Source organism: the organism of the source record quoted next, unplaced genomic scaffold (genome assembly GCF_019419815.1).
Source record: "Pyrus x bretschneideri cultivar Hongxiangsu unplaced genomic scaffold, Pyrus_bretschneideri_v1 Contig41, whole genome shotgun sequence".
NCBI lineage: Eukaryota > Viridiplantae > Streptophyta > Magnoliopsida > Rosales > Rosaceae > Pyrus > Pyrus x bretschneideri.
Genome location: NW_025999735.1, coordinates 964,198 through 991,495, shown reverse-complemented (window position 1 = coordinate 991,495; position 27,298 = coordinate 964,198). Strand labels below are relative to the sequence as shown.

Here is a 27,298-nt window from a genome sequence, read left to right as displayed (position 1 = left end):
GGTTTAGTAATGAAAGCATAATAAATATATAATCTTCACAGATTGCATAAGTCATATGACATGTAAGTAGATAATGGAAAAAAGAAGAATATGAGTAAACTAAAAAGTCGAAGGCATCATTTTATTACATGAATAAAAAAAATAAAAAAAATAAACATGTGTTCATATATTTGAAAAAAAAAAAAATCCAAATGGCAATGGAGATGTATGTCAAATAGGGGCGTCTCAAGTTTTCCGGTTGTTGCGTGTTTCTTCCCCAATAGATTTTAGTCTTTTAACTTTTGGTCTATCTGGGGGCCTCTTTGTCAATGGGGGTTCTATCACAAACTCCTGACTCATAGATTGTTCATCCTTTTCAATATCAAGTACAGGAATGATGGGATATGAATAAGAAGACTTATAGAAATCTGTTGTGAAATAATCTTCGACATAATCATATGGGTTACCTCCATCTTTCAAAATAGCTGCCAAAGCATATGCACAAGGGAACCCTTTAATTTGCCATTGATAACAAAACAAGTATGACTTTGTAAGTCCACCATGACAGAATACTCATCTCTGACTTCAAAAATATGTTCACTTGAACGACACACGTTCCAATGTCTTCCAACTTCAACCATTTTCATCATTTCGTCATCCATTGTTGGGCATATTGGTGGGGTCCATATTTCGGCTTCACGTTGCCTATCAGAACTCATCTCCATCAACTTCACACGTATGTTATCAATCATTTGGTAAGTTGGCATCTTGCGTTCATCCAAAATCGAAGAATTGAAGGATTCTGCAATATTAGAGCACATCTTACCATATATTTTCCCCCTGAAGTGTGCATTGGACCAGTTTTCTTTGGGTGTGTTTTGCAAATATTTATGAATTATTGTACCACCATCCTTGATGAGAGTTTTCATTTCCTGATCGAACACAAGTTGGGATGGGGTGTAACAACATTTTTGGAACAGGTTAGCAACGACTTCACCATAACCAGAACCCATCTGCTTTGGATATTTACTTTGTATATTCAATTTCAAATGAAACATGCAAAATGCATGTGGTGCTTCTGGAAAAACGGTGGAAACAACTTCAAGTAAACCTCTATTGCGGTCTGATACGAACGTAACCGTACGACCTTGGGGAAGCAATATCTCTGCTTCTGAAACAGCCTTTCCACCAAGGAATGCCCAAAATCAAGAAAATGAGGAATAATGCTTAAACAACTCCAATCACAATGAATTTCTTCCTTTTGCTATCATCAAGCGGCTCGAAATCTAGAATAAGTGACAAGGATAGTGACAATAAGAGAACAATAAATTTCTACGGGAAATTAAGGAGTACATTATTCAAAGAGGCATAACATCAAACACCTTCTGTGCATTGGTTTTTTTTTTTTTTTTAATAAAAAGAGAAAGAAGCATATCAATGAGAGATGATGGAAAGGGATTAGGGGGATTAGGATAAAGTCTTCATGTTTTGAATTCGCAAACAACAATAAAGTGGAAAACAATTATAATATACCTGACTTGAAAGTTAATTGGCATTCAATCTGCTGTGTTTTAGTCCTTTGATAGATGGAGAAGGTTAAGTATCGACAAACCACGAAGGAAATACACGATCATAAAAATGGTACCTAGAGAATAGGTCTCCTGAAGAAATCTGCACGTATAAACACATGTAATTTGTATAGAAAGTTATAGAGAGTTAAAAGTGATTAAGCCTTCCTTAAAAATAGATTGATAAGAAATTCAAATTCAAAAATTGTTATCAAGAAATCCGGGAGAAAGATGAAAGACCACTGAACAATGAATTTGAATTCTGATAAAAATTTAAAATGTGGGAAATATATGGAGAACGTGCAAAATCTATAGGAGGGTAAAATAGTAATAACAATGCAAAAAAATCAACCTAATCAGAAAAATTGCTGACATGGAATTCTAGTTATTGGAGCTAAGTCAAAAGTAACTAAAAATTGGACTAATCCTAATGTTGGGCTATAAAATTGGACCTAGTTCAAGTTTCCTCTTTTTTTTTTTTTAACAAACTTTCCCATATCACTTTTAACCCAAAATTATTTATCAAAAGCTACTCAAGTCTTTCACGTCATTGGAAAATACGAAGTTGAACATAAATGCATCAAAGTCACTAGTTTAGCCAAGAAATTAGCAGAGAAACATAGCAAAGTAGTCCAGACTCAGAGATTAAGGTCATATTTTCTTCCAATATGAGTTTCTAAATTTTCCCAGCAACCAAACAAGTCAATCTACGAAATCCTTGTCAAACGAGCTCAAATTATCCTAATTTTCCACAATACTAACATCCCAATACCCTAATGAAAATAAAACTCGATTACAATTCAAAGACCATTGCTACTAATTTTAACCAATATTTTTCTAAATCCAGACTGGAAATATATGCACTGGTTCTTCGATAGAAATTAAAGATTTGTTGGAGGTTTCTCTGCTAATATGAGTATTTGATCCACTAACAGAAGCTTTTCTCTAATATGGCGTGGAAGAAGAAAGTTGACTGTTAAGTGCACTTGTGCTGTCTAACTCAATTAGTGGAGAACCACACCTTTATTATCTACAGCCTTGTAAATTAGTGTCGGTTGCTAATAATTCAATTCATATGGGGCCACTGACCCCATTGGTTTCAGTACATTTTTATGGAATGTCATATTCTTGAAGGACGTTTGCAGAAATTTTGAAATGTTGTGGCTTGTAAGAGTGTAAGAATGTGAACATGAGATTGGATGTTTTGACAGTGAATGACTAAGTTCAATTGGAATAGGAAGGCCTTTTGAGGAGTTGAATGCTAATCCTTGTTTATGAAGGATTCTGTTATAACATTTAAACTGATATGGATTGGAAAACATAAGTTGTTTTCTATAAGGATTTTAATAGGGAATCCTCATCAAGTTATAAGAAGGATATATATGTGCCTATATATATGTTGTAACCTCTGCTCTCACAGATGTATGTGCTCTATTCGGAACTAAGTCCTATTCTTGGTTAGAGCTTGAAACTATCTGACAGAAAGGAGAAGAGTTGCAGTGCATTGAGATCGGATAGCAGCATCCATGGCATCTTCAAATGGTGGTTCATCAGGTTAGTGAAGTTGCAATGTTTTATATGAATAAGAACTTGTGCTTTACTAGATTGTGATTATTATAACTTAATCTTGTCCTTGGCTATAAAAGTTTAACAGGACATGCATTAAGGTGACATGCAAAAATAAAACCTCTCATCAAACCTTATAACTTTTGAGTTCTAGTTTTTAGAATCCGACAATTTATAAATTCTTGTTTAATCTCTCCTTGCAACTCTCCTTTAACTAGGAATTTTCATTCAAATGTCTTGAAATTGCACTGAGGAGTTGCTAAAGAGATTCAAATTTTGAAGATCATGTTTTGATCTTTCTTGCACTTGATTCAAACATTTGTTCACTGATTTTTATTTATCATTTTATAAGCCTGTAAAAGGCATTCCCTCTTACTCCTATCAATATGAAATGCATTCTCAACACACCCCCTTATGTGTGATGAATTCTTAAGCCTAACACATGAACAACAAATGAAAAAAAAACTCTAATATGGGATTAACCTTCGCTCTAAGTGTTTCAATCTCACTCCCCACAAACCATGTTGGTGTCAAAGTGGAAATTTTCGAAGTATAACTTATGAATTAGTGTCTAAGCAACGATAAATAGAAAAAACTCTAATATGGGATTAACCTTCACTATGTCCATTTGTTCTAACGTTTAAAATAATTTATAGATATTAACTTAAAAACAAAAAATTTTAACTGACAGAAAAAAAAAAAAATCTAAAATTTCTTATTTCCCACCGCAAACTTAAATCACACATTGTCCTCAAGGTGTGGAGAATAAAACAAAGATAAAGAAACGACAAAAAGAATAAACTATAAGATCAAAACAACCTGAACTAAGATAAATAAACTGAACTATATTAAAACATGAAAAGAAAGAAAACTAAAGAGAAAATAACTAAAAGAAAAAGAATTAACAGAAAACAAAATAATTGAGAAAAAAATAAAATAAAGAAAGAGATAACCAGCTGGGGGCACAAACCGAACCACACTTGCAACCTTCGTGTGTCAAGTACCCTATGAATTCGCTATATAAACCTTACCTTGTAGTAGCTGCTCACTTTCGAAACCCTCAGCCGCTTTTGGCTCTCGCATTTCCTCTCTAAACATTACACCCCGAGCCCAGCGCCAAATTGCTCTTCCTTTCACAAAAACCTTTGGTTGCTGCAATCGAAACCAAAGCTTCCTCTCTAAAACTCTCAGATCCGAGCCACAACCCCCTAACTTAAACTCGACTCCTCCCCAGCCCCTGTTCTCTCATCTTCGTTCATCTCCTCAGCAGATTTCCTGTACCATTCCGACGCCACGGAGGTAGAATGCCGCCATCCTTTTCTCCATTTCTTCTCAATTTCTTCTTGTGACTTACAATCAGAGTAAAATCGATACTAATCTCTCTTGCATGTTTGTGTCATTTGGTAGGAACCTCGTTTGGTAAATAAAGAGAACGTGAAAAATGAAGGAATGACGGAAAATCATAGATCCAACGGTCAAAATTGAGAGCGGAGATATCAAAGACCTGCGGATCCGAGATTATAAGGTATAATATGCCTCTCTTTTTTTTTCACCTTAGAGCAGGAACCAGCTTGATCTGTGAATGTGCTATATGCGTGTGTTGGTTTAAAATTGCTGAATATAATGAACTGTATGATTTGGGCCTTTGTATCCGTGTATGAATATGATCTCTGCATGCTCATAATTTTCCTTTGTGTTTGTACATGTCTCCTGATGATGAATGTTGAGCAAAATTTTGCATGAAACTTGATCTACGATATGTGGACCCTTCTGCACACTTGGATCCCCGATTGTAGAAGCTTCCAAGCAAACCCCACTGTAAGCAATCCTGAATCTCAACTCTTTTTTATTTTTTCCGTATTGGCACTGCCTAATCCCTTGAATGTAGAAGAATGGATGATGAATGTGCTGGGGTGAATGAATGTTGATTGCAGCTGAATGCAAGATTCAGTCAAATCCGAATGCAACCTGCAAAAACACACGTTAAAAATCTAATTAGAATAAAACCCAAAATAAAATACTGATTAACTAAAAAAATTAATGTTTTTTGTGGAAAAATTGGGTTGGGTTCCACTTAGCGCTTTAGTTAACGTCTATAGCTAAATGTAGAGGAAGGAATTGGTGATCACATCACTTGTTTTATTAGAGTCAACCACTCCTTAGCAGCATCATAGGGCAAAAGTAGGTACGGAATGAGATGTTAATCAATTATGCGTTTTAGGTGAGTGTTTGAATCCTTCATATTTGGTCTTCTATGTGAATGAAGCTTTATAATCAAATAGAATCCCTTCCCCGGATGGAATTAACCCTGCTCGTAGGATTTTCCATGAATTTCCTTAGGTTTAATGGGCTGTGCAGGTGCAGTGTCTGTGGAAACAGCTAAAACATTTTTATCAGTAGCTGTCTGTCGTGTATCCAAGGTTAGTCTCCAGGAGCTGACCATGTCATTTTCCAGATTCTGATTTGTTGTGAACAGCCCTGTCCAACTCGTCAGTTTCAATACATTAAACAGCTCAGTGGGCTGCCTTGCAGTCTTGGATTGGGTATGTAAGGCATATGGACTTCGGTTAAAACAGGTTCTGGAGAAATTTCAGGATCATCATGGGGAGTTTCCTCCTCTGGGCGTGAATAAGTGGCAGATTGCTCCTCAATATCTGCACTAATCTCCTCTTGATCATCAAAGCTTTTCTCAGTTTAATTCTTGAATCTGAAATCCATGATTGGTTATTTCTATGTACAACTCAGTTGATTCCAACAATTTAGAGAGTTTATCCTTTTCCAAAAGCTCTTGTGGCACATTAGACTGCTCAAGATGCTTTTGCAAACTTGGGGTCTAGAACTTTGATAATGGGTTCCAATTTCTTTTTGAGTCGTTTCTCATGTTGATATGCTCTTGGACAAACCCTGGAAAATATTCTTTTTCGGGACACTGCAAAATATCATGGGTCTTCAATTAGCAAAGTGCATAAATTGTAGGTTTAAATCCTAAAAACCCCCATTTTGCAGATTTGAACTATGTAGGTGGTCCTCTGGGTTGTATATTGAATTCAAGACGACAAACAATTTCCATTGTTGCACAAATTATAATCTAAAAATAAATAAAATAAAATCAAGTACATAAAAAGATATATACAAAAATAATTAACTAAGAGTTGATAAACACAAACTATTTAAAACAATTACCAACAACGGTGCTAATTTCTTGATAGTGATTTTTACCACCTACAAAAGTAAGGATAAAAACACTTTAAATACTTGCAAGAGTATAAGGTAATTGTAGTATAGATAGCTCTAGCAAGGTCGTTCTCTATATGGATTGAATGAATAGTTTGTATCAAACCAAATCTTAATTAATTACTTAAAACAAAGTTTTGGGAAAAAGAAAGTGATTTTGTGATTTCAAATAATAAAAACGAATTTACTAGAAAATAATTAAATAAAGTGACAAAATAAAATAAATTAAAAGAAAACGGCTTTTAAAAATTAAAATGTAAAAGCTTAGGGTCCTGCCGTCACCTTAACAATCTTATGTATTTCTTTCAATTACTTAGGAATTACACATGCATATTTGAAGGTTAGGTTTTCCTAATATATGCCTACTTGGATCCCCAACATATTGCATATATCAAACATGCAATATGTCTGTGGTATTTAGATCAAATCTAAACGTGCATGACTCATTAAGTTTTGTGAAACCTTTTGAAAAACCATACAACCCTTAAGACGTGGTATTCATCTTAAGTGAACTTGCACATATTAATCACAAGAAGCCTTTATCAATTTCAGGGACTGACCTCTGACCAAAATTGTATCAAATTACTTTTGTAAAAATCTTAATGGTAGCTAAACATTAAGACAATTAGATAGTTTAAACTGGTGATTAATAATTCAAACCTGCATGCATAATATCATAAGCAAATTGAAAAGAAACTACATAGTGTTGTTAAGGCTCGTGGTTTCGTCCTAACAAACGAAAATTAGTTACAAACAATCATAAACAAAATATTATTAAAAACAAGGATAGCTTGAAAATAAACTTGAATCCAAAAGCTCTCTAAAGTAGTGTGTTCTAAGTAGTGCGTCCTTTCTTCTCCTTTCCCCCTCCTCCAATAAACCCTAATGGCTAAAAAGCCTTATTTATACTACTACATAATTAAAATCCTTACTAGAAAAGGTCTTCTAAAAACTAGGAAATATAATGGAATAAGATAACTAGGAAATACATTTATATTCTAACTTTGGGAAATCTGCCCAGCCACAAATCAGCCACGTTTTTGGACTTCGAGGACTTCAAAACAAGCCCAAAATGACTTGCATTAAAGCTTGAGATGTCCCAAACATAATTGCAGAAGGCCTCGAATTCAAAAGAGATTATCTTGGACGCCCAAAAGCCCAAATAAACCCAAAATGTTACTTTGACAGCATTGCATGCTGCTTCTTTATTTCATCGCCATAAATAAACCACTGGGTAGAAAATTATGTAACTTCGACACAAAAAAAAGAAGAAAATTATGAAACTTTGAAACGAACAAGTTGAGAGATATGTGAACATCCTCCAATTTGAATCACTCTAAAATTCGTCCATTTCATCATGTTTTGCTCCAGATGAAGTCGAATTTCCTATATTGAAAATACATAACAAAGTATCAAAATTCACACAAAATAACCAGTAAATTAATACTAAGATAAGGATAAAATATATAGTATAATAACGACTCATTACTTCTCCCTTAAGGCGGAAGCTTGCAAGCTAAAATCCGATAAGGTGGTCGCTAACAATTATAGTGGTGCCCATCTTGTTCTTGGAACTATGACCAGTAATAGTCATAGCCTAACTCCAAGTAGCATAGTTGTCTCCATCCAAAATTTTGGACACACCAATGCGATTTCTAGGGAATGTGTTGTGTGGTCCAACGGATCAGAGAGCCTTCCAGTCTGCTGTCCAAGCTGATATTTCTTCCTTTAAAAGGAAAAACAAAAGGAAGAAGAAAGTAACACACAAACACGCAATCGCACACACCCAGAAAAACTTAACATGTCAGACAAAAGACGACTAGATGACGATTCCTTTTTGGTAAAGATTCTTGCAGTTATATAGCATCTACATTTGGCAATCATTAGTTGGTCCTGTAGAAATATATATTTAGTTGACGATTACAAATAAACACACAAGCTGTTCAATATGAAATCTGACCGAAGAACAATGAATAAGATAAATAAAATGAAACTTTTAAATTTGATGGTTCAAGACTGAAAAATTGGAGAGTGAAATTAATAGATGCTTAATTAGAGAATGAAGTACATACGGTTTGATCCCTTTGAATCACTTAGCTTCAGTACATAACCAATTTCCTCTGCAATTTGTAGTGTTTCTAGTCTTGGATCACTTTGGAGTAACCCATTAGGAGAAATCTTTAACTCGATCAGCTGGCAGTCCTCAACAATCCAGAAAGTTTCAAAATGTTGCAAGCAACTGAAAGTAATCTCATTTTCTGGATCATCTCTGTTGCTGACTACTATTTCTACCATTCTTTCACAGGACTTCACTTCCAACTTCTTGAGTTGCAGCAAATTCTTAGCCACGGGATAAGGTATTAAGTATTGCAGTTCGTGACAACCCCATATCTCCAAAGTGGTTAGATTCCTGAAGGATATTAAAGCTGAAGTTAGATTCTCTAATCTATCACAAAGGTTCAGGGATAGAGCTCCCAAGTCTGGAAAAACAGTGACCCCTGGTTGGGAGTTTTCCATTCCTAGATGTATCAGCTCCGGCATATCGATGAGCCCCAGAACCCTTACATGTGGGAGAGCCTCAACTTCATGTATTTGCCCGCTACTACCTTGGTGGTCGTGGACAAATAAGTCTTTCCAAACAGCAGAGAGTACACGGAGAATTTCAAGATTCCGTAAATTCTCAAGGATTACATATATTTTTTGCGTATCTTATATGGTGGTTGATTATTGGGAATGATGATTAAACTGTGACATAGGCTTCTGCTTCTGAATTATGTTTGCACGTTCCGAAATCCCACTTTAATAGAAAAACGATTATTTGTATTTTTATGTAATTTGTTAATTATCTAAATTCGAGTCTCGTCCCTTGGATGTCTCAATGTCACTCACATCAAATTTGATATCAAGGGTTGGAGAATGAATTCTTCGTCCTTATATCAAATTTAATGGTGAGTGAGCATCCGTATCTTTGATGAATTGGTTGGCGGGAAAATTTATTGAATTTGCATAGGTTGTATAAATATGTTTGCAAATTCTTTCATTTGAAAGGAAATTGATAATAAGATATTCAATTCGGGTAATTTGTTCTTTAGCAAGACTAAAAACGCTGTTTACGTTTGATTACAATCCAAACTTGATGCTGTCAATTTAACAAATTAAGATGAAGTGCAAATACTTTGTAAGAAGGTGCGATGAAAAAATACATTTATCTGGTTTCTACAGACAGAAGCCGTCGTCATTCTATGACGGTTTAATATCTTGAATCTTGATTACTAATCACTTGCATTCAGTGTTCTAAAATGCCCCGTCTAGGTGCTAGGCCTTTGGGACCGTCATGATTAATTCCTAGGTATTTAAAAAATAATTAATAATGCATACATATGCCTATGTGGCCACCTAGACTGCTTAGGTCTCGACTCGAACAAAGAAAAAAAAAATTGCTAAAATTTGTTGCGTACTTGGATAAACACTCATTAATATGTTATATTACTTTATAATTTATAGGTCATTTTATTTTACAATTTATATATTTGTTTTAATTATAAGTAAATATTTATTTATATGTTATGTAATAAATTTAATTTAAATTAAAAAAACACCTAGGCCCCGTTTGGATACATAGTCACCAAGCTCGTACTTGCCGCTCACGTCTTATAGAACCTTGCTTGCATTATTGCCTCAATGGTTCTCTACTATATATGCTTCAATTATCATGGCCAGAGATGCCAACTAGGGTGAAGGTGCTGGTGTTGGTGTTGGTGCACTGGAAGGAATCGGGGAAAATAGCCTCGAGAAGAGTTTGTCTGCGAGAACCGCATTGGCTGCGTCGGATGGGTGGAATGCATCCCAGAATACGTAGTCTTTCCGGTTGGGGCATAGCTTTGAATTAGGCAAGCATAGCCCTCCAATGTCTGTGTCCACATTGCAACACGAAGTGTTCGAAACCTTGAACCCTGAAAAATTGGTACATACATTGTAAATAAAACCTGTCTCAATCGAATTTGAATCTACAGTTGAATAATCGAGTTTGGTTACCATAAGCGGTAGGGTTTTGGATTAAGTCGTAGACGTCTCCATACGTGTCTGCAAATGAGAGCTTTGCCTGTGGGAGCTGCCTGTTAAGAGAGGCAATGAGCTTTTGTACTTTGAAGTTGAATTCTAGCACCCACTCGTTCACTCTTTTCAAGCACTGGCCTGTCTTTGATTTCACCCTCTGAGAAGGAATGCAGCCAAGTGGTCCGAGACCATGGAACACCATCTTTCGGGCACCCAGCTGGTAGAGCCTCTAGCACAAACAATTCAAACATGCACTGTTAATTAACTAGGGTTTATGGCTGTAAATTGGCTAGAAAGAGCTTGAGTTTGCACCGATTTCGGATTGTGTTTGACTCGATGAAGTTCGTGAAAGAAACAAGCAAAACCTACGCTTGGCTTGATGAGAAACAAGCCATACTTGAAGATTGTTATGTTTGGCTTGTAAAGCTTGTATTTTTTCACGAGTCTACTCGAACCAGTTTAGATTCAAGAAGTTTATTTGGAATGAAAGATCATGTTCCAGCTTCAATTCCCATTAGTTTAATGGTACTTCTCTTCTCAATACTAGAAGAGTCGTGAGAGGTTTTAAGATTGAATCCTCTATTATCGTTTTGGTTTTTTTTATTTAACTAGTAGTAATTACTAACCTTAAGTTGTCCCTCTAAGGTACGGAACAATAATTCCACAAATTCATCATAAGTGTACTGCTGACTATCAGCTAAAAAGGGTTGCAGGTAATTGTTGACATAATCATTGCTGCCTGAAAAAGTGCAAAGAAAATGAATAAATAGGATATTTATACAAGCAATTGTCTAAACTACTTTAATTACGGGAAATGAGAATTTAGACATGGGCGCAAGGAAGTTAATCATTGACTTAACCTACGTTTACGAAAAATGATGAGGTCTTTTCATCTAAAATAAAATTTCATTTGTCTAATAAAAAAAGTACCAAGTCCAATGAAGTAGATGGCTTCACTGCAAAGCTTGGCTGCAGCCTCTGCCCCAATCTTAGCCTTGATGGCTTCCCTTGTCTTGTTGAAATTTTGTATTTGATCATCAAACGACATTCTCTGAATCTGTCACGAAGAAAAATAACAAAATAATTTAAGATTATAAAGCATTTACTCTGCGCCCGAAGTCGAGGTTCAACGACATGATCGTAAACATAAGAGGGATTAATATTATTGTGATTACAAAATAGAGTCCAGTGTCATTGAGTATTCCTGCTCCACCAGATGCATAATTAACCCCTTTAAGCAGTGCATCATCATTCTGTGCCAAGGATAGATAAGGTGGTGGTGATGGAATCCCAAGCTTTTTGGCTACAAAAGATAAAAAAAAAAAATTCAGTAAGTTCCTGAAGATACAAGGGAAAACAAAAATATCGACGTCGGATGAGTAGTATAAGAAGTAAGGACACTACATATTATGTCGCCAATGGTTCTTCCATTAGTGAACCTCCCAGTAGCTCGACCACCGTCATAATCGACACCATACCAAGGATAATTTGACCTTGCAAGAGAATACGACAGATAGTTGTTGTTCCCTACTTCTGTCAAGGAGTCACCGAAGACGAAGGTCACGGTAGACGCTGCCGATGAAGCGACGGCTACCATGGTTGTGAAAATGGTGGTAGCTAAAGCCATCCACATTGTCACTTCCGTCTTTGAATCTCTCTCACTATGAAATAATAAAGTAGCAGTTAGTGAGACAAAAATTTATAGTAAATTGATCATGAAATTTTGATAATGTCTAAATCCAAAAGTTTGGACAAATTAGGTGATTGATTAATTAGATCATCTTGAGGAGTTGGCCTACTCAGCTGCCTTAAGTTAGCACCGTTTGATGTTATTGAAACCGATTACTAGTTGCTTGTATATGTCACAAGTATGGTTGTAAACATCACTCTAGCTTTGTCATGGGTTAAAGTGATTTTCTCAACCACTCTTGTCTTCCATACCTTGTCACCCACTTAGGTCCTTTGTCAATCTTTCTTCCTTGTTTCCAGGAACCACTTTACTTGTTATTAATATTTGTCTTGTCCACTTGTTAGGACTGATTTGGTAGTGATGTATGGCTGTTAGTCTTCCTCTTGTAGTCTCCTTTTCGGCTCTGTATAAGAATTACCTTTTAGTCTTGTAAAGGATACTGTTGGAACCCCCAGTCCCACATCGGACAGAGGGAGAAGAGAAGAGTGCTTTAAATAGAAATACCCCTCTCTAATTAACACCGAGGCCTTTTGTGATAAAACCCCACACCTGAGGATTGTGCAGGTGGTTAAGTGGGGACAGTATCGGTGTTGTTGGAGTGGGCCCTCGGCCCGTCGACCTGAAAATTTCCACATGGTATCAGAGCCAGGGGACGGGCCCATACTGCCACGTGATTGGGTGGGTCCCCATTGGCCCCGCGTGATTGTCCACGTAGGCCAAAGATGCCACGTGTTTGGGTGGGTCCCCATTGGCCCCGCGTGATTGGGTGAGTCCCGACATGGCTCCACGTGGTTGCCGATGTGTGGAAATTCACGTGTGACCCATAAGTGGGGTCTCACGTGCGGGGGAGTGTTGGAACCCCCAGTCCCACACCGAGGCCTTTTGTGATAAAACCCCACACCTGAGTATTGTGCAGGTGGTTAAGTGGGGACAGTATCGGTGTTGTTGGAGTAGGCCCTTGACCCGTCGACCTGAAAATTTCCACAGATACAATGTGAAATACAACACATGATTTGAAACCAAAACTCAACAGATGTGTTACTTGTTAGGTGGATATTTCTTCAGAGTGTAAAGATTACAAAATCTTGACATTGACAAAAAGCATGCACAATGGTGTTAAAATTCACTTGTTCTGCTCTGAGTTTTCTTATTTGGCTGCCTATTTTGGTTTAGTTGGATGCCAACTAACTTAACATCCTTAACAATGCTGTAATTACCACTTAGTACTACAATCTTATGGTAGGTTTTAGATTTAAATCTCATAAATAGCGAGTTCCGTACTAAATTATTCTCCCACCATTTCGGTATCTTTTATATAAAGTCGGAGGACGGTTTTGATGTAACCGGCTTCGACAAAAGTAATTGGACGAAAATACCGCTCGGCCAAAAATAATTCAAAGCAAGAAAAATGAATGCATAAAATAATCCAAGGGCAATTTTGTAAATTTATTTTATTTTTAAATAATCCCCTGCCTCTTCTACAGTCTTCCACACCTCTCGACCCAGTTTCATTCTTCCCTTCGTTCCTTGGTAGTTGCATCCTATCAGCACTGCCATCTTCACCATTTCTGAAGATTTCCGATCACTCTAGCTCTGTTTTTTGTTTTGGTTAAATTTTGTCACTGTGATTTTGGGTATTTTGTTTGTAGCTTCGAATTCTCCTTTGTTGTGTTTAATTTTGTTTTGTTTTTGGCTTTAGGAAATCGTGGTTCTTCGGATTTGGGGTTTTGTTTGCAGCCTTGAGAGCCCTGTGTATTTAAGGTGAGGGATAGCCTGTTGTTTCTCTCTTCATTTTCGTTGGTTTTTGTGTGTATTTCGGTCTCTTTCAAACTCTCTGTTCCCTGCATTTTGGATCTTCCCATCGTTTTCATCTTTCTCATCCAAATTATTTGTGGAAATTGCTTCAGTTAGAATTAATTGCTCCTGCAAATTTTTTTGCCTTTAAAACGTTTGGATTGGATTTGATGTTCGATTTTGTGAGGCTAGATTTCTTACTTCTAAGATTTGTTGGTGAGTTTTTAATTTTTTTATTAATTATGTTTTAACTTTTTTCTGGTAGTTTTTTTATGTTGAGATGATTAGTGGTCCCTTTTTTTTTTTTTTTTTTTTTTTTTAATTTGAGGTTTTTTTAATTAACCAGGTCCTTCGCAGGGGAAAAACCTTCAATTTTTTTCTTAAATTTTTAGTTTTTGTTAAATTTCTTGGCAAGCTGTAGTTTTTCTTTGGTGCATTTGTCAGCCGCCCTCGACAATGAACGACCTGCTAAAGGTAATGTATTTGATTTTCTTTCATTAATTTATGCCATGATTGGTTTGTTTGGGCATGTTTGGAGGTTTTACTGCTCTGTTTTTGTTATGATCCGGCCGCGTTTGATGTTATTGGATCTGCTTTTTTAATGATTTTTTTTTTTATTTTTTTTATTTTGGTTTAAGGGGTTTTGGTTTTCTTAGGGTTTAGATTGTTCTGTGTTTTATTTCAGTTTCGTTTTTATGATTTTCTATTTTTTGTAAGAATATCTTATTTAATATTGTGAGAGTTGTGTTTTTATGGTATGAAAATTGAATCGTTGTGATCTTATAAGTGGTGTAACATCATTGCAACATGTACGACTACAATTATCAAACATGAAATGGTTTTTGATGGCCTTTCATGTCCGTCCTTGCTTTGAGTTTATCAGGGCTTAGCTAGGTGAGAGGTTTAAAGCTTGACCATGGTATACTTATGGGTCTTCTCAGCTTTTCCCTCTTGCCTTTGTGCTTGGGAGCTGCTGCCTCTCTATTTTTTGCTCATTTTTTCATGTTTTGTTTACGGCGGTCTCTAGGTGTACGGAACTCATCCTTCAATTTCATTTAGATTATCTGAAGCAAGGCTCCAACCAAAGTTCATAAACACAGTTATCCATTTTGTGAAAGAAAAAAAAAACCTATTTCAAGTGACTTCTTGTGTTTGGTATCTACAGAAACATGAATAGTATCTGTTTGGATATGCCTGTTGCTGGATAGCTTCTGCTAGCTGAATGTAATTTCTGTTTTGGCATTGATCAGACTTGATTGCTTTCGGGTTTTGACTACTTTTGAAAAAATGGGAAATCAGGCCACATTCTCAGGTGTGTACTGCTCTATCCCTTTCTTTCTCTCTTCCTGGAAAATTTTTCTTCAATTTGAAAATGCACGTTCTGATTTAGTCCATTGCTGGTGGTGTGTTTGGTTCCCGAGAAAATCAAGTAACACTAAAATTTTCAACAAGTAAATTATTTGAACAGTTGCACTTACATACGGGGTTTAATTTGTTCTTACGTGCAAAGCTGTTTTGAAAGTGTTATAGCAGGCTCTGGTGCATAGCCTTTGTTTGATTCAATGCAGCTCCAGACATATGGTCCTACGCTACCTGTTTGTGATCATCTTTGTGTATGTGCAATGCAGATTATTATCAAGATTGTAAAAAGAAACAAACAACATATGCATGAAGATTTTATAAGGTACAAAGAACCAATCATGTTACCTTATGTCTTTCCTGAAATGCCTGTTTAAATTTGTTCGTTTTGAAAATGAGTCAACCAAACCATTTTCTGTATCTTCCCCAGCAGGAACCATTGTCCTTGACAAAATGCAGTAGTATTGAAGCTAAATATGATAAGGTTACATTCACTCTTTTAATGTTTAATTCACTTTCAAATCCACGTAGATAAATACATTTAAATTGTACAAATCACGCGTAAAACGCCGTAATGATAAAAGGGCCTTCTGCACGCGTGTAAGCATGTGCACGGAGGCTAGTAATATACTATTCTGTCAAAAAAAAAAAATTGTCGTGATTGGTCATTAATTCACTACTCACAAGCTCAACATTCAAAATCATCCCTAACGTGTGGTCACTTGTCAATTTGCATTCCAAATTATACATCAAATTGTCACGCAGTAAATAAAATGAAAACAATCAAAGGAGAAGCTGCTCCAACCATATAGTTTAAAACCATGTGAATTTGGAGAAGTTTTGTTTCATATAATGCAGAATATTTGAAAGTATCGGATTATAATATTTGAAAGTAGTGGATTGCCCTGATGATTAGAGTCTTCATTTTCAACCAACTCTATCTAGTCAATAGCTAACAGCGCAACATGTAATGAAATGTTAAAAACAATAATCATAAAAGGAACCATCAAGTTCTTGCACACAAACACAAAATTCACATTGCATATAGATAATGTCTAGAGGGCTACTTTGCGCCCATCTTGTTCTTGTTCTGCCTTCCCCTTGTTTCCGGTGCATTGGGAACCAGACGCCGCATCAGCCAACATATTTGACTCATCCCATATGCGATTCTCCTCGCCCATAGTTTGACTGTCCCTGGTCGCACTCGGTACAGAAGCAACATCAGTTTGCGGAGACTTTGGAGACTTGTTGGATTCACAATTTTCCTCACCTATAGTGCGACTTTCCCCAGTGTAGCGTGGCTTATCTAATCCAGCACCAGTCTTACCCTCCTCAGAATTGGTTTGCACAAAGCACACGACTGGAAGATCCAGCTTCCGAAGCTTTTAGGACTGGTGGTTTAGGAAACAAATTTCTAATTATGTCATCCCTAGACTGGTTGGCCATCATGTCAACAAAGACAGCATCTGAACACAACAACCCCGAATTGGTCCCAAAACTTGCTATTACTAACGTATTACCGACCTTCTTAAGAGCTGCCGCGAGCACATTCACATCTAACCAAACAGAGTTCCGGCAGCTCTTGCTTTTGAGGGTGTCATAAAACTCCGGCGGCAGCAGTTCAGCGATATCTTCCCTCCCCACCAACTCACGGAATAAATTTAGACCACTACCAAGATTCACATAAACCAAGCATAACACGACGACCAATCTCAACATGAGTAGTGAATAGCAGTTCTTCCAATCTTTGATGGACTTTGTAATCCATTCAACCATATCCCCCTTATTGAAAATGCACTCCCGAGCCACATCAATCACAAAACAACAGATGCCATCCAAAGATGGTCGAACATCAGGCCCCCTCAAACTTAAGCTAGTATCTTCCCCTTGGTATATAAGCCACTCGGTAAAACAAGAACTTGTAGTGATAGCATAACCCCGAAAGCAAGTTGCCCATAGCAGAAGGCGCTCTACAAGGTATAAAAAGCAACCAGGTGTTACGTAATCCTTCACAGCCCTCCAGTTCACATAATAAGTTTCAGCTAAAGCTTCATGGAACCTCAACATTACATGCACCTCTTTCGGTTCTTGACCGGTGTTTCCACGTTCAATATTCCCATAGAGATTCTTGATGAAAGCCTGCCATGGCAGGTTGCAGCCGAGTTTTCTCACAAGCTTCTCATACAGCTCAGTAGTAAGCTTACCAGTCCCGAGAATGACCATTACAAGTTTCCCAATTTTCCCGAAAGATAACTCATTCTTCGATCTGGTAAACTCCTGAATTACTTGTTTCAGCATATTCTTTGAAGTATCAGTTCTTCGAAGAGAAATCATATTCTCTCTCAATGAATTCCTCCAATCCAAAGGAAATACCAAAGGAACAATAATTTCGATCGCAAATGTTATAAATTTGTGCAATCTCTCGGCATCATTTAAGTTCAAATATTTTGATTGCAAAAGATACACCGAGACCTCATAGATATAGGTAACGCACCTGCTTTGACAGAACACTGACCCAGCATTATTGACGGGAAACTTGTAGAGCACTTTGAGCTTGTCCAAAACCTTCATGCCAACAGAGAGCAATTTTGAACTCCAATAATTTCTAGCGGCTGAAGCGAGCTGGCGAGCATCAACGGAGATCAATTTCCCTTGATTTCCAAAATATCTTTTGTTCAAACCACGAACCCAATCAGCATCAGGAATCAGTAAACCATAAACTGGACTCTGATTAAGATACATTGTCCAAACTCCTAAGTAATTCAAGCAAAACTCTCCATAACTTTTGTATTCACTAACTTCCTGGGTTTCAAGGCATCTGAGATATTCAAATATGTGAGCAATTTTATCCTTCCAAAAATTCCAGAAGTAAATCAATGAGTCCATGGAAACTTGATTTTCAGATATTCCATTTGCTGAACACTTTATCAGATCATCAACCAACATTTCTTCCCACACATACCGATTGGCACTTGAAGAAAGATGAGCATCCAGTATTTTTTTAGCTGCTAAAATTTCACCTCCAACACTCTTGTGTCTCTGGCAAGCATTCATGTGATTTTTCATCACAACCAAGTCATTCTGCTCATTTAACAAAAAGTCAACCTCAGTGCAAACAAACTCATAAAAACTTTCCGTCTCGTTCTTTGCACATGACTTGGCTTTTGATAAAAGCTCCTTCTTTTGTGAAAACTGCTCTACGGGCCATCCCTTGCTGCCATATGACCAAAGAGAGTTGGCAAGCACATAGATTAGAATATGCAATGATGCCTCTCTGAACTTGCCAGCCCTTTCAAGGAAATCAACCTCAAGTATAATATCGCCTTTTAGTTTTGCGATTTCTGCAGCCTCAAGATAGTTTTCAAATCCTTCTTCCAACAAAAGAAGCTCATCAAGAATACCGTGCTCCTTCAAAAAGTTTCGCTTTGAAATTATAGAATGAAAAGCTCTAACAAAATTCATCATGGATCTGTTATCTTTCAACTCGTAATAGTGAAGTGCGCAGCTCTCGAGAAATGCCTGCTCAATTTCATCTATTCCTTCTCCCCTTCGAGCCGCAGCAGTGTCCTTTATTGGATGCTGCTTCCAATATTTGATGTATTCCAGACCCGTTTCAATTAGCTTTCCTTTGGCACATGCAGTGAGACACTTGGAGAAAAATTTGCCCTTAGCATACACTTCCGCAGCATCTTGATAGCATCCTGCTCGAGAAAAACATCCCCCAGCTCTTTCCAGGTCACCACATTTATCCAAATAAATCCTAGCTGCATCAGTAAAAGCTATACTATGAGAAACTAACTTTATCAACTAGATTAAGTCAAGCAATAAATACGAAGATTCACGTCCAACAAATAGTAAACCCAAAATAGGAAAACTTGATATAGATCCAATTTTGTGAGGCACTGTTAGGAATAATCCAGTTGTATGAAACAGATCCAATGACTAGGATTACACATAAGCATATTTTTATTTTCATATCAATATACCCCTAAAATTATAAATTGTTAAAAATATGTAAATGCACATAATCCCTCAATTATAGGATTAATAGTTGAACGAATTCCTTTAGTGTAGGATTTGAACAAATCCATTATATCATAACTTCAACTCTCCCTTAAGGATTATAGGTTTATGGCGGCCGTTGCTGGGCATCAAGTGGGACTTTCAACCTGTTTACGAAAGTTATTTCAGCAAAGAAGGCTACCTGTTGTTCCATGAGTTGCAGGTGGCTCCTCTTTGGCTGTTTTTCAGGGAAACTCAATCATGACACTTTTTGCATTTCATTCCTCATGTCTGTTTTAGTATGGTTAAAGGGATTGCGACTCATAGGCAAGATTTGGTGTGGAAAAGTTATCTGGATGCCACACTTGATTTCATTGGTGTTTATCTACCTATACCATAGGTTTTTATCTTCGTATATAGTAGATATATCTGGAAGTAGATAATATTTTTGTCTATCTACCTATACCATAGGTTTTTGTTCATAGTCTACCTCTCACATGTTTTTGTTCTTTATAATGTACCTCTATTACAGATTAATTATATTAATAACATCACAAGTTTTTACCTTTTACAATTATTTAGTTTTTGATAAACTTATCATATTTATTGTATATGAATTTTTAAATGTTTTTTTATTCGAAAGTTGGTAGATAAAGCATTCAAATATTAAAATTTAGTAAATATAGTTATTTCTACTCTAAAGGGCAAAATGGACATAATAACAAATCAAATAAAACTGGACTTGATTTGAAAACAGTTGAATTTTTTGAACTTGGATCAAAATGGCCCATAGAAAAACTGGAAAGCAAAAATTAACAGTTGTTAAAGAGTCATACCTGCTCTTTCATACTCTCCCAAATCGGAAAAACATGTAGCTGCGGAATCTGCCTTGCCTATAGCATCAAATATCTCAGCAGCTTCCTTAAGAATGGTCTTGACCTCCGCAGGATTTGAAGTCCGCATTCGATCGGCATTAGCTTTAAGGCCAGCAGCTTTGGACCTCCTTTCCCAATAAGTATCACCAGCTCTTTCAAAGCACATTGTGGCCATTTCATAGTTACGTTCATGATAGAGCTGCAAGAAAACAAAGATAAAGGATTTCGTAAATATTACCAAAAATAAAGGTGTTACATCATAAATAAATTATTTTAGAGGTGGGAATTTAACGATGAGGATGAGGAATAACAAATCAAATAAATTCAGGAATATTACATGTCTGATACAACAATTCTTTGTTCCTCTTGAATATTATAGAGTAAATAACGCAAACCTTAATGCCTCGTGATTTCCACTCCTCAGGACTACTAGCAACTTGCATTGCCTGCGCAAGGGAATCGTCCAGTTGTCTAACCTGTACAAGACATTTCTTCTTCCAATAGTCAAACATGGGCTTGGAGAACTCTTCTCCATTCTCGCAAAACCATAGTCTTTGTCTTGTCCGAGTAACAGCAACATATAATTGCTTCAGTTCAGAGCATAAGATGTTGTGCCCTTCACGGAAACTTGGAGGTCGAGGCAATGTTGAGTCAAGTAGATCTTTCTTCTTCATGTAATCATATATCACCCTCCATTGCTGTTTTAGTGGCGATGATCCAAAAAAGTTGTACAACAGTACATCCTGCAGACAAGACATAAACGATATGAATCAAAAGCAAATATAAATTTAAAAAAAAAAAAAAAGAAGATGAAAGGTGCTATCAGTCACCTGGAATTCAAGCCCCTTGCATTCCACTATGGTCAGGACAAGAGCATGCTTCCCAACGATTTTGAAAATTTCTTTTTGAGCACCAACATCACGGACCAAAATAACTTGCTCTGCTCCAAAGCCAACTATGTTAGAATTATCAGTTCCACTATTTCCAAAAATTTTTATGATTGCATTTTCATCTCTGGATTCAAGCAGTACTGGAGCTTCCCCATATATTAGACTGGTTTCAGGCTTCAAAACATCAATAGACTGAGGGAAAAAATGATATAGCAGTTCAACAATGCTCTGTGATAATTTCAGAACGCCAGCATGCGTACGGAAGTTTTGAGTCAAGTGAAATATTTCTGAGATTTGTCCCTTTTCTTTTCTTTCCTGATGCTTATTACCTCTTGATTCCAATAAAAACTTCTCGTGGAACAGGTGTCGCATATCTTCGAACCTAAAATCAATTCCCCTAGCAATGGTCTGTGCCGTATCACCAGAAAAAACAAAACCCTCTTCGACATTGTTGCACATATGCTTAAACAGAGCAATTTGGCTCATGGTGAGATCTTGAACTTCATCAATATAAACAAAATCCATATGATTGCCCACAAATTTTTCATGCCTGATCCGACGGTGTAGATCAATGACAAAATCAGCCAAATCAAATTCACCTTTTTCCGACTTCATTTTTTCATAAGCCTGACATATCTTGTATATTACTTCTCTCTTTTGCTTGCTTAAATCGGAAACCCGGCCCTCTGACAGTTGAACATAATCCTCCCTACTGAGTCTGCCATCACCTGCTTCTATGGCTCCTAAACCACCTTTAATATGAGATATAATCTCGGTAAAAACTCTTGAAGCATCAAGCTTCTTTGTTAACTGCTTATTAAAATGGGGCCAGTAAGATGAACTGAACCTCTCATAATCAACCTCCTTTGTCCAGATGGTCTGCAATGCAACTGATCTTGAGCTTCTCAATTGACCGTGAGGGAGATTTGTTGCTTCGGGGAATCTTTCAAAGTATGAGTTAGTCAGTGTTCCATCAAGCATCATCAAGAACTTATGAAATGTTATTACAAGAGGGTAAGAATCGGGGGGAATATCCTGAAATGAATTCTTGATATCCTTGAATTGAAATTCCTCCTCATCAAAATCAGTCATATCAATCAAATTTCTCTTGGCCGAATCACTTCCACCACATGCAAATCTGTAGACATACGTAAGTTAGCAACTTAAGGTGGCTAATGTGATGTTTGAAATTTACAAACATTTCAAGTAACGAATCAAGAACAAGAAAGAAATTTTTGTTTGAGAGAAAGAAATCAAGATTCCAAAATAAACCGAAGCAGAAATTTCTTTGGAACATTGTATATGTGATCCATAGAGTGAACTATGAATAACGAATTAACGATGCATCCAAACAACAGTCTTATAATGATAAACCAACACAAGGAAAAAAAGAAAAGAAAAGAAAAGCAGTATCATTTTTTTTTGGTTCAATAATACACGCACCTTTTCAAGTGTTGAACATGTTGTTTTATGGCAAAACATAGCTTAGGACTCACGGTAACAAAAAGCTGGTGTAGAGTTCTCCCCCGAATAGCCGAACAACTCGGCTCAAGCATGCTATTTGGACTACTAACGCATCCTTGCTCTGCCAAATGGTAACATTGTTCATTTTGAAATAATTTCATGGTTAAAACTGTTGTCTTCCCCGTTCCTGACCGTCCAACTATAAAGGTACTTTTATGATAAAGAATAATCTCCATTTCCTGGTCGGTTACTTCAAATGGAAGATCCAACTCTTTACCCTCAAGGTCAGTTAGCAAGTGATTCACTACACCAGATGACAAGGCGTAAAACTTCATGAGCAACAAACTCTCACTGACCTGTGAATTCTCAACATAACTTCTACCATCAGAAGCAACACCAACAAAATCACTATCGGTTTCAGTGGCACTAAGATCTTTAAACCGAGGCACATCCAAAGACGTGGGCCAGCACTTCGGAACTTCCAAATCACTGGTCACAAATGACAGAGAAAAATAAAAACTACTTCAGCAGTTAATAAGATTTAGAAAAGTTTGTATCTTCCATAAGGAAAGCAATAACACGTAACAATTCAGGTCTGCAAAAAAAACAAAAAAAAACTAGAATGCAGAAGAACATACCCCTCAAGACATTTCTCATTGCAGCGATTGATAAAATCATCTGTATATCTCTTGAAAATACCATCCAAACGATTTATCAATTTTGGGATGCCCTCTAGAGGCAATATGTTCCAAATCTTCAACACTTGAATGTATTTCAACTCCTTTGCAATGTCAATTGTGCAAACAATATATAGACCTCCAACTTTATATTGCCTCAAGATTGATGATGGGCCAGAACTAGTCGGAATATATTCCTTTTTAGGTCTCCATCCACAGGAAAGGTTCAGTAGAAGATTTAGCACGGACTTCTTCAACTGAATCGACCTAAGCTTTCTGAATGACTTCAGAAAATTATCACTGAAAAGTACCTAAAGATAATAGATTGGGGAAGAGAAGAACATAAAAATGAACATAGAAAATATTTAAGTAACCAGAAAGTCCAATATGAGAATACATATTTTTGACTAAAGAGATATCTTGGAAATAAACGGGGGAAAACTAGAGAGTAACCAAATCATAAATGAAAGCCCAGAGAGCTTTACCTTCCATCTAGAACTTCTGAAAAGTCCGCTGTTAGCATTAAGCAAATCATCAAACTGGTCTAACTCTTTCTTTGCCTTTAATATAGCCTTGGCCATATCCTCGTCTTTATCAGCATCAAAGAAACACTGCCGACTCTTGGCATCAAGGGTCAAATCCTCCCAAACAGATTCGCTACCACAAAGAGTTCTTTCATTTCCCAAAATCCAAAGGCAGTGCCTGAATTCATCAGACGAGCAGTAGTTATTTTCACCCTTACCAACAAGTAAAAACGATGCAAAAGTGTACAAGTTTACATAGAACCATACCGAGCCCTAGTAAGAGCAACGTTAACTCTTTGTGGATTCGATATAAAACCGAGTGAGTGATGTTGATTGGATCGCACAGTAGACATGATAATTATGTCCTCTTCCCCACCTTGGAACCCATCAACTGTCTTCACCTTCACTTTAAAGCCATCAAGCTTATTGTACTTCTGTCCAAGTTTGTCCTCAAGTGCAGCTACTTGAGCTGCATAAGGAGATATTACACCGATACTAAGCTTCTCTTTTGAAACAACCCACTCTGTATACGAAGAGAGAGAAAAGAAAATTTTCAGTTTTATCCAAACCAAGAAATATTTAGCCATTACATGAAGTAATAACAAAAAATAAGAACAAAAAAAATATTACAAGCATATAATAGAACATCTAGAAAATAACATAACCAAAAATATTGAATTTGGAACATGAGCATGGCACCCTGGCTAGACATACTTTTGTACAAATTCCGCAGTATTTTCAAGACAATTGCAACCTCTACCATATTCTTTAGACTATGTCCATCCTCGTCCTTCTCCTCTCTTCCATCAATTACATTAATAAAAGAATAAGGACCGAAGATTGACCCTGGAAGATAGTGTTTCTCATGGCTTCTTCTTTTAACATTCGGAGCGTCCAGGATCTGGTTATAGTAGAAACTTGAATTTGGGAAGGAACTTATTGACGGATGCATCCTGTATTGCATGTTTAGAAGGTGTTTATAGTGACCCATCGAGCTCAACCTCTCAAACAAGCTTCTTCCAAAACCAGCTTCATAGGACACCTAAGGAAGAAAGAATAAGTCGAAAGGAAAATTGCAACGAGAGAAATGATTAAATAAATATAACCAAGTAAGCATCAACATACATTGCTTTCCACCATAGCTGGTAACTGACATTCATCACCAACAAGAACGGCATGCTTCACACCTGGAAGTTGCAGAGGTATCGCTGACTCACACTCTTTCAATTGTGCAGCCTCATCGATAACAACAATAGTCAGCGGCTCCATTTTCACTCTATGCAGCTTAAACGAACTGGATGCAGTGCAAAATATTAAGGAAGCTCTTTGAAAACAAAACTTCATTACAGATTTTTCGTCCGTAACATCTGGAAGGTAAAGTTTTCTAATTGAATCCTGAAGAGTAAGTAATACTGAAAGGCACTCTCTTCTCTTCATGTACAGATAAAATGTGTTGTCTACTGGCTCGGGCACATCTTCAACTTCTGAACAAGAGAAAAGCTCTTCCAATGCTTCAGAATCAACATTACCTTGCAACAATTGTATTTCAATGGAATCAACTAACCTTAAAAGTAAAATCATGTCTTGGAAATTTTGTGCCGAAATGTAATCTTGGCTTATATGGGTACAGAAGGTAGAAATAAAACATTTTAAGGGTAATGCAGTAGAAACAAATTTCTCTCTGAAAAATTGAAGAAACGATTTGCACTTCCCCTTGCTAACTTCGGTCCCACTTCCGCATCCTTTCTCTATCATTTCACCATCACCATTCTGTTCTTCCTCTTTGGCTAACTCATTTTCCAAGAAAATATGGTAACGTGAAACACAATCCTCAAGAAGTCCAATCATGGAAGACGAGCAACTACTCCAACCTGTCACCGGGCCCAGGCACTTGAAAAGACTTTCAACACGGTGATCCAAAAATATATCTTCAATATCAGAACCAACTTTGAGTCCCTCTTTATTCCCAAATAAAAGAATTTTTCCCAGAGGACAAAACAAAGCATTGGACTCTGCTTCAGTCACCATCTCCACAAGATGAGAAGCTACTTCAGTTACTGCAACATTTGTTGGGGCACAAACAAGAGTCCTACAATTCATCCTTAACAGGGTCAATAGCAGAGTAGCAGTTGATTTAGTTTTCCCAGTCCCAGGTGGACCCCAAATGAGTTGCAATGTAGACTTGGAATCACAAAACAGCATTTCAAGACAGGCCAAAACTGCCCCAGTTTGTGACTCATTCAATCCAGAACATGAATTCTCAACTAACAATTTATCCCGAATGTCAGCATGCATTTCATACGAGGGAGGATAGTTTTTCTGAGCCTGTTACCAAGCATAAGATATTTAGCCAATCCCAACAATAAATAACAGTGTTGAAATATAGTAACAGAAATTATTCGATCAAAGTGAATCGAATAGTTAGATTGGAGAAAGAGAGAGACTGTAGAATCCAGAGTACACAATTGGAGTAGTACACATAGAGATGAGAGAAACTTTGATCTAAAGAGAAAAATGAAAGAAAATCATCATGCTTGTATCAAAATTATTAGAGTATTATACACAGCGTAAGTTACAAAAAAGGTAATTCGCCGAGTATTTTGTATAGAGTGTAGAGAGTATTACATTACACCTTGCATTACGTATTGTTGACATACCATGAATAGGTCCTATTTCAGTGAATGCAATACACAGAACTTAAGGTCTTACCACAGAATCCGTGCACAGAACCTCTCTGATTATCTTCAGATTTCCGAACATGTGCAATGCTTTCCATATTCTGCCATTTGTGATCAAATTCACAAGGAAAACAACAAATCGTGATGCTGGAGTGCTCTTGTTATCGGTGACTTTAAACCCTTTTGATGCCTTGACTTCAAACTCTTTTATTTCAGTCTCTGTTATCTCATCATTAAATTCATCTTCTCTCTTATTTTCTGAGATTTTATTTTCCGTGATGTTAGTGACCGATACAAAAGTCCATGACCTCCCTACCCTTTGTAAATCAGAAACAGTTTCGGGTTTCGCATCAGCTAAGACAAAAAGATCCCCAGGCAAAGTTTTGTATGGTTCCTTTCCACGTTCGCTGAACCTGTTTCGCCACTCATCAACCTTGATATTATATATCCATGTTTCATCAAACTTGGACTTGGATTCTTTAAAAGCAACTACTTGAGCAAATGGTGCTCTGTCAATAGTTTCCATACTCGACTGCACCTGTGCACGAGTTTCCTCTAATAAAGGAAGTGAATAGGACCCAAAATAATGCCGAACTGAATCAAATGATTCAGGAATCTTCTTCACCTAGAAAAGTAAAAAGTTCAGAATAAGTTTGTTGATAAATCTACAGATGATATATATACAATGGTACTGGGGGAAGTGAGAACTGAACGTGGGAGGTGCAGGTGACTGTTCTTAACCAATTGAGCTACAAATATAGACACGGAAGAATTAGAAGACTGAAATGGGGTTCCCTGTCTGAATCAAGGCCTATAAAGAAAAAACTACTACCTTGAAAAAGCAATCCAGGCTTCAAAGATTTAAAACCAAAACCTTACTTACTGAATTGTTTATCAAGGTAGCATAAAAGATTCTAAAAGAGTTTACAAATTCAAGGGTAT

General features: G+C 36.8%; 3 protein-coding genes and 2 long non-coding RNA genes across 5 annotated transcripts; 2 read left to right on the top strand and 3 right to left on the bottom strand.

Moving 5' to 3' along the window:
• Positions 1-225: 225 nt before the first annotated feature.
• On the bottom strand, positions 226-992 carry LOC103942830. Its single transcript, XM_048566324.1, has 2 exons — positions 581-992; positions 226-464 (listed from the first exon to the last, which is right to left on the bottom strand). The coding sequence occupies exons 1-2, from the start codon at positions 990-992 to the stop codon at positions 226-228; spliced, it is 651 nt and encodes a 216-aa protein (XP_048422281.1).
• A 3,239-nt stretch (positions 993-4,231) lies between these two features.
• Positions 4,232-9,438, top strand: LOC125469225. The gene is made up of 3 exons (XR_007251578.1): positions 4,232-4,412; positions 4,521-4,638; positions 8,653-9,438. It is a non-coding gene; the product is annotated as an uncharacterized LOC125469225 (long non-coding RNA).
• A 478-nt stretch (positions 9,439-9,916) lies between these two features.
• LOC103956819 (GDSL esterase/lipase At5g37690-like) lies at positions 9,917-12,083 on the bottom strand. Its single transcript, XM_009368860.3, has 6 exons — positions 11,808-12,083; positions 11,579-11,706; positions 11,334-11,460; positions 11,030-11,142; positions 10,383-10,632; positions 9,917-10,300 (listed from the first exon to the last, which is right to left on the bottom strand). Exons 1-6 carry the CDS (start codon positions 12,034-12,036, stop codon positions 10,077-10,079), a joined length of 1,071 nt encoding a protein of 356 aa, XP_009367135.2. The 5' UTR covers positions 12,037-12,083; the 3' UTR covers positions 9,917-10,076.
• Positions 12,084-14,177: 2,094 nt separating this feature from the next.
• On the top strand, positions 14,178-15,740 carry LOC125469289. The gene is made up of 2 exons (XR_007251636.1): positions 14,178-15,199; positions 15,456-15,740. It is a non-coding gene; the product is annotated as an uncharacterized LOC125469289 (long non-coding RNA).
• A 561-nt stretch (positions 15,741-16,301) lies between these two features.
• Positions 16,302-27,002, bottom strand: LOC103932355. The gene is made up of 12 exons (XM_048566323.1): positions 26,388-27,002; positions 24,804-26,003; positions 24,393-24,720; positions 23,946-24,201; positions 23,640-23,856; positions 23,116-23,465; positions 22,457-22,966; positions 20,954-22,151; positions 20,519-20,866; positions 20,085-20,322; positions 16,771-19,010; positions 16,302-16,628 (listed from the first exon to the last, which is right to left on the bottom strand). The coding sequence occupies exons 1-12, from the start codon at positions 26,880-26,882 to the stop codon at positions 16,302-16,304; spliced, it is 7,707 nt and encodes a 2,568-aa protein (XP_048422280.1). The 5' UTR covers positions 26,883-27,002.
• Positions 27,003-27,298: the final 296 nt, after the last annotated feature.

Coding starts and splice junctions, on each gene's coding strand:
- LOC103942830 (XM_048566324.1), bottom strand. CDS start 992: ATGGGTTCTGGTTATGGTGAAGTCGTTGCTAACCTGTTCCAAAAATGT. Junction 465..580: donor TTGGAACGTGTGTCGTTCAA/GTGAACATATTT, acceptor ATGCTTTGGCAG/CTATTTTGAAAGATGGAGGT.
- LOC103956819 (XM_009368860.3), bottom strand. CDS start 12,036: ATGTGGATGGCTTTAGCTACCACCATTTTCACAACCATGGTAGCCGTC. Junction 11,461..11,578: donor ATGACACTGGACTCTATTTT/GTAATCACAATA, acceptor TCTTCGTGACAG/ATTCAGAGAATGTCGTTTGA. Junction 10,633..11,029: donor CCTTAGAGGGACAACTTAAG/GTTAGTAATTAC, acceptor TGTTTGTGCTAG/AGGCTCTACCAGCTGGGTGC.
- LOC103932355 (XM_048566323.1), bottom strand. CDS start 26,882: ATGGAAACTATTGACAGAGCACCATTTGCTCAAGTAGTTGCTTTTAAA. Junction 20,323..20,518: donor GGAAATCACGAGGCATTAAG/GTTTGCGTTATT, acceptor GTTTTCTTGCAG/CTCTATCATGAACGTAACTA. Junction 19,011..20,084: donor GGGAGAGTATGAAAGAGCAG/GTATGACTCTTT, acceptor TTACTGATGCAG/CTAGGATTTATTTGGATAAA.